Source organism: Chenopodium quinoa, unplaced genomic scaffold (assembly GCF_001683475.1).
Source record: "Chenopodium quinoa cultivar QQ74 unplaced genomic scaffold, ASM168347v1, whole genome shotgun sequence".
NCBI classification, from domain to species: domain Eukaryota; kingdom Viridiplantae; phylum Streptophyta; class Magnoliopsida; order Caryophyllales; family Amaranthaceae; genus Chenopodium; species Chenopodium quinoa.
This window is the reverse complement of record NW_018743074.1, coordinates 510039-525344: the sequence shown is the minus strand read 5'-3', so window position 1 is coordinate 525344 and position 15306 is coordinate 510039. Positions and strand designations below refer to the sequence as shown.

At 34.8% G+C, this 15306-nt stretch overlaps 1 protein-coding gene across 1 annotated transcript; it reads left to right on the top strand.

The window, feature by feature from the left end:
* The first annotated feature begins 4967 nt into the window (after nucleotides 1-4967).
* Nucleotides 4968-7397, top strand: LOC110731479. The gene is made up of 2 exons (XM_021911331.1): nucleotides 4968-6787; nucleotides 6839-7397. Exons 1-2 carry the CDS (start codon nucleotides 4968-4970, stop codon nucleotides 7395-7397), a joined length of 2379 nt encoding a protein of 792 aa, XP_021767023.1.
* The last annotated feature ends 7909 nt before the right edge of the window (nucleotides 7398-15306 follow it).

Genomic DNA, 15306 nt, shown 5'->3' with positions numbered 1-15306 from the left:
ATTTCATCTGATCTCAACCACTTATTTTCCATAAATAAATTACGAAATTTTATTTATAATTACCATCGTAAATTAGATTGTGATTAAAAAAAATAGGACTAAAGCTATAATATCTTGCTGAAAGTGAAGAGTGCGACCATTCGCTTGCATCTGTGAGAAAATTTATTGGGTGTGGACCAGGTAGATGTAAAATTTTTGGAGGTTTAAAATGAACAAATTACAAATTATAATTACCTGTGCATATGTCAGGTGGTACAAGGTGCAACCCTTTTTTTTCAAAATTAAAAAAAGATTAATACAATTATACAACCCTTTTGAGAGTGTTTGTTAGGGGGGATAAAAAGGGTGGAACAAGGATAAAAAAATAGGGATAGAAAAAATGTGGTATTTGTTTAGAGGGATGGGTTAGAAGGGGGTTAGGGATAGGGATAAAAACACCCACTTATATTATCCCTCCATTTCTATAACTATTGGAGTGGCATAAGGAGAAGGGATAAAAAATGAGTATTAAAAGAACAAATTACCCTTAATGAAATTGAAAGAGTAAGGAGAAAGGGTAGAAGTTAGTAAGAGTATTTTTATAAATTTATTATTTATCCCTAATTTGTTTTCCATACTTACCATAAAAATTATTTATCCTTGTTCCACCTATCAATCCCCTATCTTTATCCTCCCTTCTTATCCCTCTTATTTCCATTCCTCCAACCAAACGCCCCATTAGAAAAATAAAATTGTAATTGTAGTGTTTGTAGTAATATAAATATATGGTCAAAGATTGTGAATATTAATCTCAAAAATAATTTAAATTCAAAAAACACTCTAGTGAAGAAAACACCGTTAATACTCTAAATTGACTTAGTAAATACTCCATCATGTATAGCTTAAGTGATTAGAGTTCTCCTCCCGATTCCATGAAATCAAGGGATTAATTCTCATCACCTGTCTTGTGGCTCTCTAAACACCAAAAAAAAAAAAAAAAAAAAAAAAGGTTTACTTCTAACTTGCAATCAACTTAGTGGTACTACTCACTTCGTCCTTATTTGTTCATAAATTACGGAATACATAGTATAATACTTTTAGATACTGTAGCTTTTAGTAATCAAAATACTTTTAATCAACAAAAAAAAAAAAAAAAAAAAAAAGTTAAAATGAGAAGAATAATTAGAGACGGTGGAAGTAATTATAAGAAATGTTTAGAATACTCTAAAACAAAATCTCAACATACACAAGTTATTGTTGAAATTTATTTAGTTACTATTAATAACTATATACTAAAAGACACACCAGTAATGACATGTGTCATTTCATGGTGTATCTCTTGCTTCTTTTTAAAAAAAAATGTAAAAAATTTCCATATAAAAACATATTCTATACAGAAATAAAAGATTTTATGTGTCCTTATATATATTGCAAAGAATGCCAACTATAAACTTAAGTATAAAACAAAATTTCTTAATAACATAAATAAAATATTTGATGTGCCCTTCCACAATATATTGTATATAGTCAAATGCATATTTTAAAATATCTGTTTGACAAATAGGCTTTTTTTTATAATAAATTCATTAAGCTTCGTAATATTTATATAAATTTACTTATATAGTGTTAATGTAAAAATAATTATTAAAAATTCCGTGCATGACACGGGATCTAACCTAGTTATTAATTGATTAATTCATTGGGTTCCTTTGTCAATTTTTGTTGGGTTTGATAATTACATTAACTTCAGCTGACCGGAAGAAAAAGACATTGGGTCATGGGTTAGAATTTTGGGCTTTGAAGTCTGAAAATTTATGGGTTTGTTACACTTCTATAGTGGGCTAGTTATCCTACTTTATTACTCCGTACTACGTAAAAGTTTTGGTAAAAAGATAAATTTGACTCAATGTACCCGCCTATTTTTAAAATGTTGATTGTTAACAATATCTTTATTATTGTAACAATTAAAGATATCAATAATCGAAAGAATATATATTTCGTAACATGTGTAAGAAAGGAGCGTCTCGTCAAAAAAAAGGAGCGTGTCAACTAAAAACCACGGAAAAAAGTAGATATCCAAAGTTATGCATTGTAGTTTACAATATAAAGACACATAAAACAAATACAAGTAGAAAAGATGGAATATTATTAAGGAAATGTCAAGGGTACCTCAATAAATTTTCCTTAAAAAAAAAAAAAGAAAAAAAAAAAAGAAAAAGTACCTCAAAAAATGTGAATGAAAAATAAACAAAACTAAACTAGCTAATTGAGGCTCTTTAAAAATACAGATATAGTCCTCCCCTCGTATTCGTGAGTTTATACCACGTGAAATGGTAACATGTCTTGTCTTTAAATTTAAATCTAATATCATATCATATCATCTCACTAATAAATAAAGTCGGTCTTGCAGCTATGCCACGAGACAACGACATTTGGCATTCTAGTTTTTCGCCAAATGTTGAGCCACGTAAGCAACAAATATGTTTTATTGTGACACATATGATGATAAGTAAGCGAATTTTGGATAAATTTTGTAAGATAAAAATACTATATAGAGTTTTATTATCGATATACTTCTAATATTTTATATATACATAATTAATCATAACTTTTAATAAATATCTATAACTAGGTTCTATTTCCATCATAAAATTATTCATTTTAATTAAAAATTTCTTTAAAATAAGATCCATCTATATATTTTTCTGGTTCCTTATAGGGTTTTTCTTTGGGAGGGTTTTTCTGGTTCCCTTTAGGATTTCTCCCTTAATTAGGAGAGTTTTTCCAGCCTCCATTGCTAGATTTTTTCTGCTGTTTTTGAAGGTTTCCTTCACTCTTCTCCTTTTTTCTCTTTCTCTTTCTCTTTGATAACTTGCTATTTGATACGATTTTAGGGTGTTTTGAACCTAGTTTACTTGATATAAATTGCGTTTTGGTTCATTTTTACTCTATTATTATGCAATTTTTGTGTATCCTATGCTTCACGGGTTGTTGGTGTTTTTGTTGAGATTCTAGGTTCAAAAGAACGACCAAATGGAGCCCATGGATACAAAGCCGAGGTTAGAAGCAAGAAGATGGATGAAAGAAGCCAAGGAAAGGAGCATTATAGAAGAAAAGATGAAAAAAAGGGGTTTAGAAGACCCTGCACGGCCGTGCCAGACCTTGCACGTCCGTGCAGGAGGTTCCAGAAAGCTTCAGCAAGCTGCCAAGGCCTGCACGGCCGTGCTTAATCTGGCACGTCCGTGCAGAAGAGGGTGCACGGCCGTGCCAGACTTTGCACGTCCGTGCAGAAGTGCTCCAGAAACTCAGAACATTCTGCCAAGGCCTGCACGGACGTGCCAAATTAAGCACGTCCGTGCAGATGTAGCTGCACGTCCGTGCCAATATCTGCACGTCCGTGCGGAACTGCTCGATTCTTAGCAGTACGTTCTGCCTCATTTCTGCCCCCTCTGCACGTCCGTGCCAAACTTGGCACGGCCGTGCTTAGCCTTGCACGTCCGTGCCAAACTTGGCACGGCCGTGCTTAGCCTTGCACGTCCGTGCTAAATCTGGCACGTCCGTGCAGACCTGCAGTCGAACTCCTTCCTTGTTTTCTCCGTCCTTTTTATTTGGGGGTCATATAAATACCCCTTTAGAGCTCATTTGTACGGGGGAAGGCAGTTTTTCAGAGCTTTTCTCTTAGTTTGTAGTCTTAGAACATTAATTTCTCAAATCATTAGTTAGTTCTCAATTATTAGCTTGGAATTATTCAAATTCAATCATTGTAGAAGACAAAATCCACCATTGTTGCTCACCTTGAAGCTTCATAGTAACCATTTCTTACTCATCTTTTCTACTTCTCTTTACTTTGTTGTTAATTATTTGCTAGTTCTTGCATGTTTTGGATTGTTAATTAGCTTAATCCTTAGTTTGAATTTGTTCATGAATTGCTTGAAATCTTTAATTGCTTTAACCCCCATGGATTGTGAGTAGTCTAAATTCTAGGGTTTGGGCAAAACCCTCAATGTAGTCACTAATTACTTGTTGTATGTGCTAATTTGGTTGTTGTGGGATGTTAATTAGTTGAGCTTAAGTGGTTTAATTGCTTAGTTCTTGTATATGGCCATTGCTAGAACTATTTATCCAAGCTTTCTCAACGAAGGATCGAGAGATGAACTTGAGTTAGCTCCCTTATGCTTGATTGACCCGAAATGCCATGAAAATAGGGATTACCGGTCAAGGGAATGTTTATGTCATCGTGATTATGCTTTAACACTTGTTTTATGCTATGTAACCACGAGAGTAGGTCGTATTCATGATTCAAGTAATCCCTCTAGCTTGAGAGAGTAGTTGGGTGCTTTAGATGACTTCCCCTAATTTATCCCATTAATTTACCTTGATTGTTGCATGCTAATTGTGATTTGTGATGAAGTTGAGTGGTATAACCCAAGCCCTAGATTCCTCTTAATATTGTTAACCTCCTCTTAGCTTAGTTGAATTGTGTTAGAAGAAGTTACTAAAAACCAACCCAATTTAGAATTCGTTTAGCTTATTTAAACGGTAGTACTCGGTGGTTGATTCAACGCCTCTCTTGGGTTCGACCCTTTCTTACCCTTACTATTGTTAGTGAGACCAAGATAGGAATTATTATCTTTGGTAGGCTCGACGACGGCCTATCAAATTTTGGCGCCGTTGCCGGGGAGGCAAAGTCACATTGAATGTATTATTGTTGAATGAGACTAGATGTGTGTATATGTATAGTAGTTTTCTTACCTTAATTTTTGTTTATGTGTGTTTAAATTGCGATAGTCATTGCTAACGTTTTTCTTAGCTTTGTTTGACTTTGCATGACACGAAAGAGTAAGCAATCACCGCTTATTCCCGTTGATCCAGAGCTAAATAGGACTTTGAGAAACGTGAGGAGACTCTTGCAAGGCACACCCGAGTTTTCCATTGTATATTCGGATTCCGATCCGGAAGAGGTTTTTGGAACTAACGAAGAAGATAACATGGGAGAGAATCCTCCTCAACCATTGTTAAGAGACTATGACCACCCCAACGCATTCCAACTTCGGAGTGGCATACGTCTTCCCACCACGAATGCAAACAACTTTGAGCTTTCACCTCAACTGATCCGCATGATTCAAAGCGATCAATTTGGGGGTAGTCCTTATGAGTGTCCTTTTGCTCATTTGGACAACTTTCTTGAATTGTCTACAACTATCAAGCAAAACAACATTTCGGAAGAGTTTATTCGGATGCACATGTTTCAATTCTCCCTTCGAGACAAAGCAAAGCATTGGTTGAGAATGGTTGAAGAGGGATCGTTGAGTACTTGGGATGAGGTGACTAGAGCTTTTCTTGGGAAGTATTGCCCTCCCGAGAAAACCGCTGAATTAAGACGGAAGATCACAAACTTCAACCAAGAGGTTGATGAAACTTTGAGTGAAGCATGGGAGCGGTTCAAAGATTATACTAGAGCATGCCCTCACCACGGTTTCACCTCATGGATCATAGTGCAAAGCTTCTATGATGGTCTTACTCCTACCTCAAGGGCCAACCTTGATTCGGGAGCCGGAGGTAGCCTTAAAAAGCTATCGGTTGACGAGGCCTACAAAATGATCGAGGAAGTGGCTAAGCATTATGCTTATGGAGGTGATAAAAGGCAAGGTCAACCCAAGAAGGGCGGTAAGCATGATCTTGAAGCAATAGATCTTATTGCTTCAAAGGTTGATATGTTAGCTCGAAAGCTAGATCAAGTGAACAATGTGCCCGGTAGCTCCTCCCCACAAGTCATGTCTTGTGAGACTTGTGGAGGAAACGACCACTTGGCATCCTATTGCAACACTACAACGGAGCATGTGGCTTCACTTGGTAGGAATGATCCTTACTCCCAAACTTTTAACCAAGGTTGGAAACAACATCCAAATTTTGGGTGGAAACAACCCAATCAAGCTCCCCCTCCTCAAAACAATTACAACCAAGCTCCTCCTTACAATCAACCCCCTCCACAACAACAAGCTCCCTATCGCCACCCCAATCAAAGAGACAATGTCCAACAAAGACCCCAATACAATCAAGCCCCTCCTCCTCCAAAATCCAACATTGAATCCGTTTTGGAAACCTTCATGACCCAACAAATCAAGATCAATGGGGAAGTTAGTAGCTCAATTCAACAACTCCAAGCACACAATAAGATGATTGAAAGTCAATTATCTCAAATTGCACAACAAGTTGGGTGCACCTCTAACCCCGGTGGTCAATTTCCAAGCACAACGGTAATGAATCCAAAAGAGCAAGCAAAATCAATCACCTTGATTATGGAAGGGGGGTATGAAACTCCAATTATGAGAGAAAATGTTGCCAAAAAGGGAGATGAGGGAGATAGTTGGGTAGATGAAAGTGAGTTTGAAAATGAAGTGAGTGAGGAGGCGAGAGGAAGGTCAAAAATGAGTGATGAGGGTGCCTCAAAGAGAGATGAGGGAGAAGTGAAGAGTCAAGCTCCATTGAGAGCATATGAGCCTCATATTCCATTCCCTCATAGAATGATAGAGAAGAAGCTAAATGAGAAACTTTCTAAGTTCCTTGATGAAATGGAAGGACTTCAATCAAACATTCCACTTCTCCATGCTTTGTCTCAAATGCCTACATATGCAAAGTTTTTGAAAAATATTCTTTCTAACAAGAGTAGGCTTGAGGAGAGTGATTCTATCTCTCTTCCAGCGGAGATAAGTGCTATTCCTCAAAATGAGCTTCCCGAGAAGTTTGGTGACCCCGGTAGTTTTGCTATACCAGTTAAGGTTGGAGATCTTGAATCAACAAATGCTTTGTGTGATCTTGGGGCTAGTGTTAGCCTTATGCCTCTCTCTATGGCAAAAAGATTAAATCTTGGGGAGATTAGCCCCACCAAAATGTCAATCCAACTAGCCGACCGCTCGGTTAAAGTCCCATTGGGAGTCTTGAAGGACATCCCAATTCAAGTGGGGAAGGTTCTTGTGCCTTGTGATTTTGTAATCATGGAGATGGATGAGGATTTCAAAATTCCTCTCATATTGGGTAGGCCCTTTTTGAAAACCGCGGGTGTTAATATTGACATGAAACAAGGGCGGCTTACCTTACATGTTGGGCATGAAAGAATCTCTTTCTCATTTCCGGAAACGTTGAATGACCCCATGGTTAAACAAGTTCATCGGGTTGATGTTTTGGTTAATATTTTGAAAGAAGACATGGAGGAGTCACAAGATGAATCGACTCATGCTCCGGAGGTGAAAAAGCAAGAGAGGGCCAAGAAGAAAAAGAAAAACAAGATCAAGTTGATAGATAAGATGTTTGGTTGCATTTCTAGTGATGATAGCAATGTGATTATTTTGCCTAAGGAAAATGGCAAGTGTGTGGGAACAATGAGATGGGTCAAAAAGGTGTGCCTTGACCCTCCTTAATTTTAGATAGGGCAATGTCGTCAAGCTAGTGACGTTAAAGAAGCGCTTCCGGGAGGCAACCCGAATATTTTTGTAGTGGATTAACTTAAAAAAAAAAAGAAAAAAAAAAGAAAAAAAAACAAAAGAAGAAGAAAAAAAAAAACAGCACAAAGTGCATGTCTTCCAACAACAACCAACAGGAACAAAGGTACCAAGGAGGTTCAAGCGTCGAAGAAGACCCGATCCTTGAGTTAGGCTTCTTTCTCCTTTTTTTTTTATGAGCTTTTATTGCTTAACATTGAGGACAATGTTTATGACAACTTGGGGGGAGTCATTTGCATGCCTTCTTGACATGTTGGTTTGTTTGCCTTCTTGACATGTTGGTTTGTTTGGTTGCGTTTGTTTTGGTTGTTTCATTTCCCTAATATCCAAGGCCCTTAATCCAATTTAGCTTCCTTGAAATCCAAACCTCTTGTCATGTGAATATTAGTGTTCCCTCTCTAGTTAGTAATGTGAATATTTTCGCTTTCTCTTCAAAAAAAAAATGATGAAAAAATTGAAAAATGAAAAAAAAATTCCCAAGGTTGAGACTCAAATGACAATGCTTATATGTTTTTCTTGCTTGACTCTTGAGCGATGAGTACTAGTTCTCTTAGAAGGGTGTATGCAAGAGATGGGGTCATTTAGAGGTCTATTAATCTTGATTGCATTAGTGTATATGAAATGAAAGTCAATGAATGCTCAATTGCACACCCAGTATAGGATATTGTCTAATTCGCTCAAGTAGGTTATGTTTGAATTGAATTGCGGTCCCTTGTGCCCTTAATGTGCCTCCTTTCCTCCCCGAAATGAAACTCTATTAGGGAATTGGTTATATTTGTATCATGTGTAATAAGTGGCATAATAAGTCACATGTTCTTAATAAAAGAAAGAGCCGCTCACAGTTAAAAGAGGCGAGAGCATTGAAAGTTGAAAAAAAAAGAAGAAAAGAAGAGCATAGAACAATGATTAAAAAGGAAAACTCCCCCAAAAATTCTCAAAATTTTGATTATCTTTTCTTTAGAGGTCAACTTGTGGATGCCTCCCACACATTGTCGAATTTGTTGCTTATTGTTTCTTGTGAAATTCCCGAGTTAGAGTGTAATTAAGGGGCCTTGGGTGTGCATTTTGGGAGGTGGACTAGCATTTTGAGATTTTATAACCGAAAGAGGGCTCATTACAACTTTGGAATATCTAGGTGTGCTCTAATGAACTAGTAAAAGGCCAAAGGAAGTATCCTAGTGCAATCTTGCTTAGTCCTCCTCTTTACCCCCAACTCATGTGCACATTTGTATGATTGGTAATTCTTGAAAGTCGCTCATTTGTCTTGCTTGCGATTTATATCTCGATGAGTTGACTTGGGTGATAATAACATCGGAACTTGTGTAGTTTGATAGTTTTGTTGTGGTCTGCGTGAGTTGTGGGGCAAACTCATTGGAAACCCTCACGAGATAAAAACTCGTCCTCTAAGGCGACTTAGAGGTTTAAATTGCTTCTCACTTGTGCTAAAAGTGATGATGGTTGTCACCATGCGGATTTGTTTATGTATGCTTCCCCCTTGTTGCCTCTCCTTGGATTGATGATTAGCAATTTGTTTTCCTCCTTTAGTTTGACATTTTTGTTTTGCTCGAGGACGAGCAAAAGCTTAGCTTGGGGGGATTTGATAACTTGCTATTTGATACGATTTTAGGGTGTTTTGAACCTAGTTTACTTGATATAAATTGCGTTTTGGTTCATTTTTACTCTATTATTATGCAATTTTTGTGTATCCTATGCTTCACGGGTTGTTGGTGTTTTTGTTGAGATTCTAGGTTCAAAAGAACGACCAAATGGAGCCCATGGATACAAAGCCGAGGTTAGAAGCAAGAAGATGGATGAAAGAAGCCAAGGAAAGGAGCATTATAGAAGAAAAGATGAAAAAAAGGGGTTTAGAAGACCCTGCACGGCCGTGCCAGACCTTGCACGTCCGTGCAGGAGGTTCCAGAAAGCTTCAGCAAGCTGCCAAGGCCTGCACGGCCGTGCTTAATCTGGCACGTCCGTGCAGAAGAGGGTGCACGACCGTGCCAGACTTTGCACGTCCGTGCAGAAGTGCTCCAGAAACTCAGAACATTCTGCCAAGGCCTGCACGGACGTGCCAAATTAAGCACGTCCGTGCAGATGTAGCTGCACGTCCGTGCCAATATCTGCACGTCCGTGCGGAACTGCTCGATTCTTAGCAGTACGTTCTGCCTCATTTCTGCCCCCTCTGCACGTCCGTGCCAAACTTGGCACGGCCGTGCTTAGCCTTGCACGTCCGTGCCAAACTTGGCACGGCCGTGCTTAGCCTTGCACGTCCGTGCCAAATCTGGCACGTCCGTGCAGACCTGCAGTCGAACTCCTTCCTTGTTTTCTCCGTCCTTTTTATTTGGGGGTCATATAAATACCCCTTTAGAGCTCATTTGTACGGGGGAAGGCAGTTTTTCAGAGCTTTTCTCTTAGTTTGTAGTCTTAGAACATTAATTTCTCAAATCATTAGTTAGTTCTCAATTATTAGCTTGGAATTATTCAAATTCAATCATTGTAGAAGACAAAATCCACCATTGTTGCTCACCTTGAAGCTTCATAGTAACCATTTCTTACTCATCTTTTCTACTTCTCTTTACTTTGTTGTTAATTATTTGCTAGTTCTTGCATGTTTTGGATTGTTAATTAGCTTAATCCTTAATTTGAATTTGTTCATGAATTGCTTGAAATCTTTAATTGCTTTAACCCCCATGGATTGTGAGTAGTCTAAATTCTAGGGTTTGGGCAAAACCCTCAATGTAGTCACTAATTACTTGTTGTATGTGCTAATTTGGTTGTTGTGGGATGTTAATTAGTTGAGCTTAAGTGGTTTAATTGCTTAGTTCTTGTATATGGCCATTGCTAGAACTATTTATCCAAGCTTTCTCAACGAAGGATCGAGAGATGAACTTGAGTTAGCTCCCTTATGCTTGATTGACCCGAAATGCCATGAGAATAGGGATTACCGGTCAAGGGAATGTTTATGTCATCGTGATTATGCTTTAACACTTGTTTTATGCTATGTAACCACGAGAGTAGGTCGTATTCTTGATTCAAGTAATCCCTCTAGCTTGAGAGAGTAGTTGGGTGCTTTAGATGACTTCCCCTAATTTATCCCATTAATTTACCTTGATTGTTGCATGCTAATTGTGATTTGTGATGAAGTTGAGTGGTATAACCCAAGCCCTAGATTCCTCTTAATATTGTTAACCTCCTCTTAGCTTAGTTGAATTGTGTTAGAAGAAGTTACTAAAAACCAACCCAATTTAGAATTCGTTTAGCTTATTTAAACGGTAGTACTCGGTGGTTGATTCAACGCCTCTCTTGGGTTCGACCCTTTCTTACCCTTACTATTGTTAGTGAGACCAAGATAGGAATTATTATCTTTGGTAGGCTCGACGACGGCCTATCACTCTTTCATCTCTTTTCTTCTGATCTCTTTTGTGAATATTTGTAGGGGTTTCTATAGGTGTTTTTACCGGTGGTAAGCCCCAAAAAACTTTTAGATTGCTTTCATCAATAAATGAATCTCATCTTTGAGATTGTGGTTATTCTATTAAGGTTAATTTCTTTTTTGGTTTGTCTGCCGAAGATTGAAATTTAGGGTTTCATAATCTTCGCAAGTATCTAGAAGACTATATGAGTACTTTCACTCAAACAACTATTCATCAATGGATCTCAAACCGAATTAGTGCTAACTCAAAGATTGTATTATTTCGGATGAAGTTTTTTATTAAGGCGATCGTTGATCGAATCTGCGATGTATCTAGTTCTAAGGTGATTTGTGCTTGTGTTAGAATTCTAATTTTTCTAGGAATTAATTGTAAGTGTCGTTTGGCTATCAGTAAAAATATGTTTTAATTAGTAAAAATAAGTTTAGTTTGATAAAAATACTTTCAGTTCAGTACGTAAAAATTATTTAAGTTCAATAAATAAATTTCAAGTCAATAATAACATATATATTTATTTACAAACCACACTACAAAAAGTACACTATTTAATAAATAAGTGATATGATATTGTATGTCTAAATATACTAAATTATTAAAATGGATTATATGCGTATGTAACATTCAAGTCAAAAAATTTATTCTACAATTTTATCAACCATTTGGACATCGCCCGGTATATATATATATATATATATATAGCCACGAGACAGCGACACTTGACATTCCGATTTTTCACCAAGTGTCACGCCACATAGGCAACAAATAGGTATTATTGTGACATATATGATGCTAAGTAAGCGATTTTTGAATAGATTTTTTGAGATAAAAATTTTGTTTAGATTTTTATTATCACAATACTTCTAATATTTCATGTATACAAAATTAATCATAACTTAATAAATATCTTATAACTCGGTTTTATTTCCATCATAAAATTTGTTTCAAAAAGTTCTTTAATAAAGTAAGATCCATTTATAATATATTTGATTTTAGTAAAAACAATAATAGAGAATCAACAAAAATAAGTTTTAACCAGTAAAAATATTTTTGGTTTGGTAAATATACTTTCAGTTCAGTAAAAATAATTTAAGCTCGATAACAATAATTTTAAGTCAATAATAACAAGATATCTATTTACAAACAAAATTACAAAAAGTACACTATTCTATAAATAAGCGATAGGATATCGTATGTCTAAATATCCTGCATTATTAAAAAGGATTACATGACCGTATTAATAAATATTCAAGTCAAAAAGTTTATCCTAAAATTTTATCAACAATTCGGGCATCGCCTAGGCACAAAACTTGTATATATAAAGGGGAGTTTTTTCCCGAGTTTTTAAAGAGCCACGTAGGATCAAATTTTCTTGACACGCCATGTAAGATTATAAATTTTAGTTATAGCCAATTAAATAAGAGATTTATAAATTTCTTTTAGAACTAAATAATTTAATGGCCACATATGTAAAATTGGCGAATGATATTTTAAAGTTTAAATTAATTAAATATAAAATATTATCTTTTGAGATTAGGAATTTTATCTAAATATATAACGAATGAGAGGAATCACAATTTATTTTAAAATAAAAATATTACATGATATACTACGTATAACGAATAAAACAACAAATTTTATCACTTAAATACAAAAAATATTTGAATTTAAAAAATACAAACAAATTGTGCATCGCACGGGCTTCATCTAGTAATATATATAGAGAACATTTATAGACATTATATTTTTATTAACTTTGTAATAAGAAATAGAAAGGCAATTAGCATTATGAAAACTAACACTGCAAATACAAAAAAAGCTAATTATTGGCAAAAATTATGGTTTTATAGCTATTGGGATAATTTTTATGTTTTACCCACTAATCAAATATCCTATATTGTGCTAAGATATTAAGGGACTGAACCTACTATTACTGATTATACTTTGATAACCTCACTAACGTAACAACAACAAATAATCTAGATCACATTACTTGAAGAAGTTTAACAGGAAAAAAACTACTCCCTCCGTATTTTAATAAATGAAACGTTTTCCTTGCGTACGTATGCCGACGCAACACCTTGACTAATAATATCTTTAACTATCAATAAGTAAAAATATAACAATTGAATATTAATAAACTATTCATTGAGATTATTCCAACAAGTCCCCATAAGACTATATTTATTCTTATGTGTAAACATTAGTCAAAGTTAATTAAGTGAATATTGCAAAAACTCAAAACATTTTATTTATTTAAACACAAAAGAGTAACTTAAAGTAACGAACAGATGAACACATATTAAAGATATCAATGTCTTCCATTAAATAAGTGATAAAGTCAAGGTTGCAACAGTGCTACAAGAGGAGAAAGTTACCTTCATGTTCATACAATTGGAAATAATCGAGCAAATTCAGAACATTCTAACTATAACTACCTATCATTTAACTACTAAGCCAAGAGAGAAACTAAGAAAGCGCTTAAAACTTATAGAAAATAAATGCTTTTTTTTGGATGATTTGTTGATGTCTTTAGCCTTGTGGATCCTTACTGCTATAGACAAAATCCCTCGGAAATGTTGTCTCGCTAATCCCACTAATGCCCTTTAACCGTTCAGTAGTTTACTCCTACGTGCATTGGCCATGTTCCTTGAAAAAATTTGGGCCTCAATATTGGGCTATTTCTTTCATCCCTATTGGGTAGGTTCCTTTAATTTATCACCATTGAGCCAATAGGATTATATCGATGAGCGTATTATCGTTCATAAATTTCTAGTCACACACCATTCTATTAAGTCAAACTTTGGACCAATCTCCCTAAGGATGGTCAAAGTCAACACAAATTTTAATCTGGATGTAATAATAGCCAAGAAAAAAGCTAACTACTCCATACCAAACATGTATTTTGCTTGTATGATGACTACATATAATGGCACTAAAATTTTTAACCTAGATTAGTCTAGAAAAAAAGTCATTTCAAATGTTCAATTCATCTAATTTAAGATTATGTTTTGTTCAGCTTATTTAAGTAAGTACTTGTTAAAATTAGAAATGATTAGATCATATCATATTTTTTTTATTTGCGTTTACTTTAGCTAAATATCTTTAGATCATCCACAATGGATAACTTTATCCCATGTATGTAGCTTTGGGTTGCCACATCATTATTCTCAAATTACATCAATTTAAGTTACAACCTTCACGATGACAAGCTACTATCTTTTGTAAAATAAAAAAAAAGGAGGAAAAAAATGCAAAAAAAAAAAAATCACAGACAATTCATTCAATCAAAAAGGACAACACATGTTTTGGGTGTAGTCAAACTACATAGCTTTGTAGAGCTATGTAGTATACCAAAGCTACAACCCTTAGCTAGTAGCTTACCAGCTTTTAGCTTCACAATGGTAAGTTACTAACTACAACTATTTAAAAATTGCAAGTAAAGACCTATTTTATACCAGGGGCGGAATAGGGGGGGGGGGCTGACGTAGGCCATGGCCACCCCCATGATTCTCTTTAAAAATTAATTTATGTTTGCAGTCCAGTTGGTTTAGCAAGTGAGATTCCAATCAATGTAACCAGTGTTCGAGGATTGCTGCACACTTTTTTACCTCCTTTCCTTTTTATTGACATTACATATCAAAATAACAAGACAATACTACCTAAAGTATATTGCCAAGTCTTCAATTTTTTATTTGTTTATTTATTTTTTTATATATATTGTCTAATAATAAATTGAAAGTTATAAATAAAAAATAAAAATAAAAAGATATTTGATTATTTAAACAAAATTATCTTGCCCCCCTAATGTTAAATTTCTGTTTTCGCCACTATTTTATACCATTGTGGATGATTCCATGATTTAATAATATACTATATATTTGCAAGGTACACATTAATACAAATCTAATGACATCTCAATTGATTATTTTTATGTCGAGGATTAGTGTAAAAAAAAAATTAGAGTTTTGTCAAATCTAGAAATCAAATTAGATCAGATCAAGCAGCTAAACATAGCCAAATTTATTTTATGCCTAATCTAATTTATTAACTTAATTAAATCTAGACCTTATTAGTAGACTAATCCTTGAAGGAAAAAAATCTTCTAATGAGATATCATTTGATTCATATTAATTACTTTTCAAATATGAAATTTTCATATTTTTTTTCAATTATGGAATTAAAGACATTTAGTGATAAACAAGTTTAAATAAGAAAATTATGATAAACAAGTTTGGTTCGATCTAACCATCTTTGGTATCAAATTAGTAAATATTTGCATAAAAATAAGAATTATACTCCCTTCGTCCCTTAATGATAGTTTTTTTTGGCCAAATTTTAGTCCAAAATGTTCACCCCATTTGCTTTTTTCAACAACCATTAATATTTTATTTTTTTTT

Excerpts from the sequence above, each read along its gene's own strand:
- LOC110731479 (XM_021911331.1), top strand. The coding sequence starts at position 4,968 with ATGGGAGAGAATCCTCCTCAACCATTGTTAAGAGACTATGACCACCCC. Across the intron at positions 6,788-6,838 it reads CTTGAATCAACAAATGCTTT|ATTAAATCTTGGGGAGATTA; the intron begins GTGTGATCTTGG and ends TATGGCAAAAAG.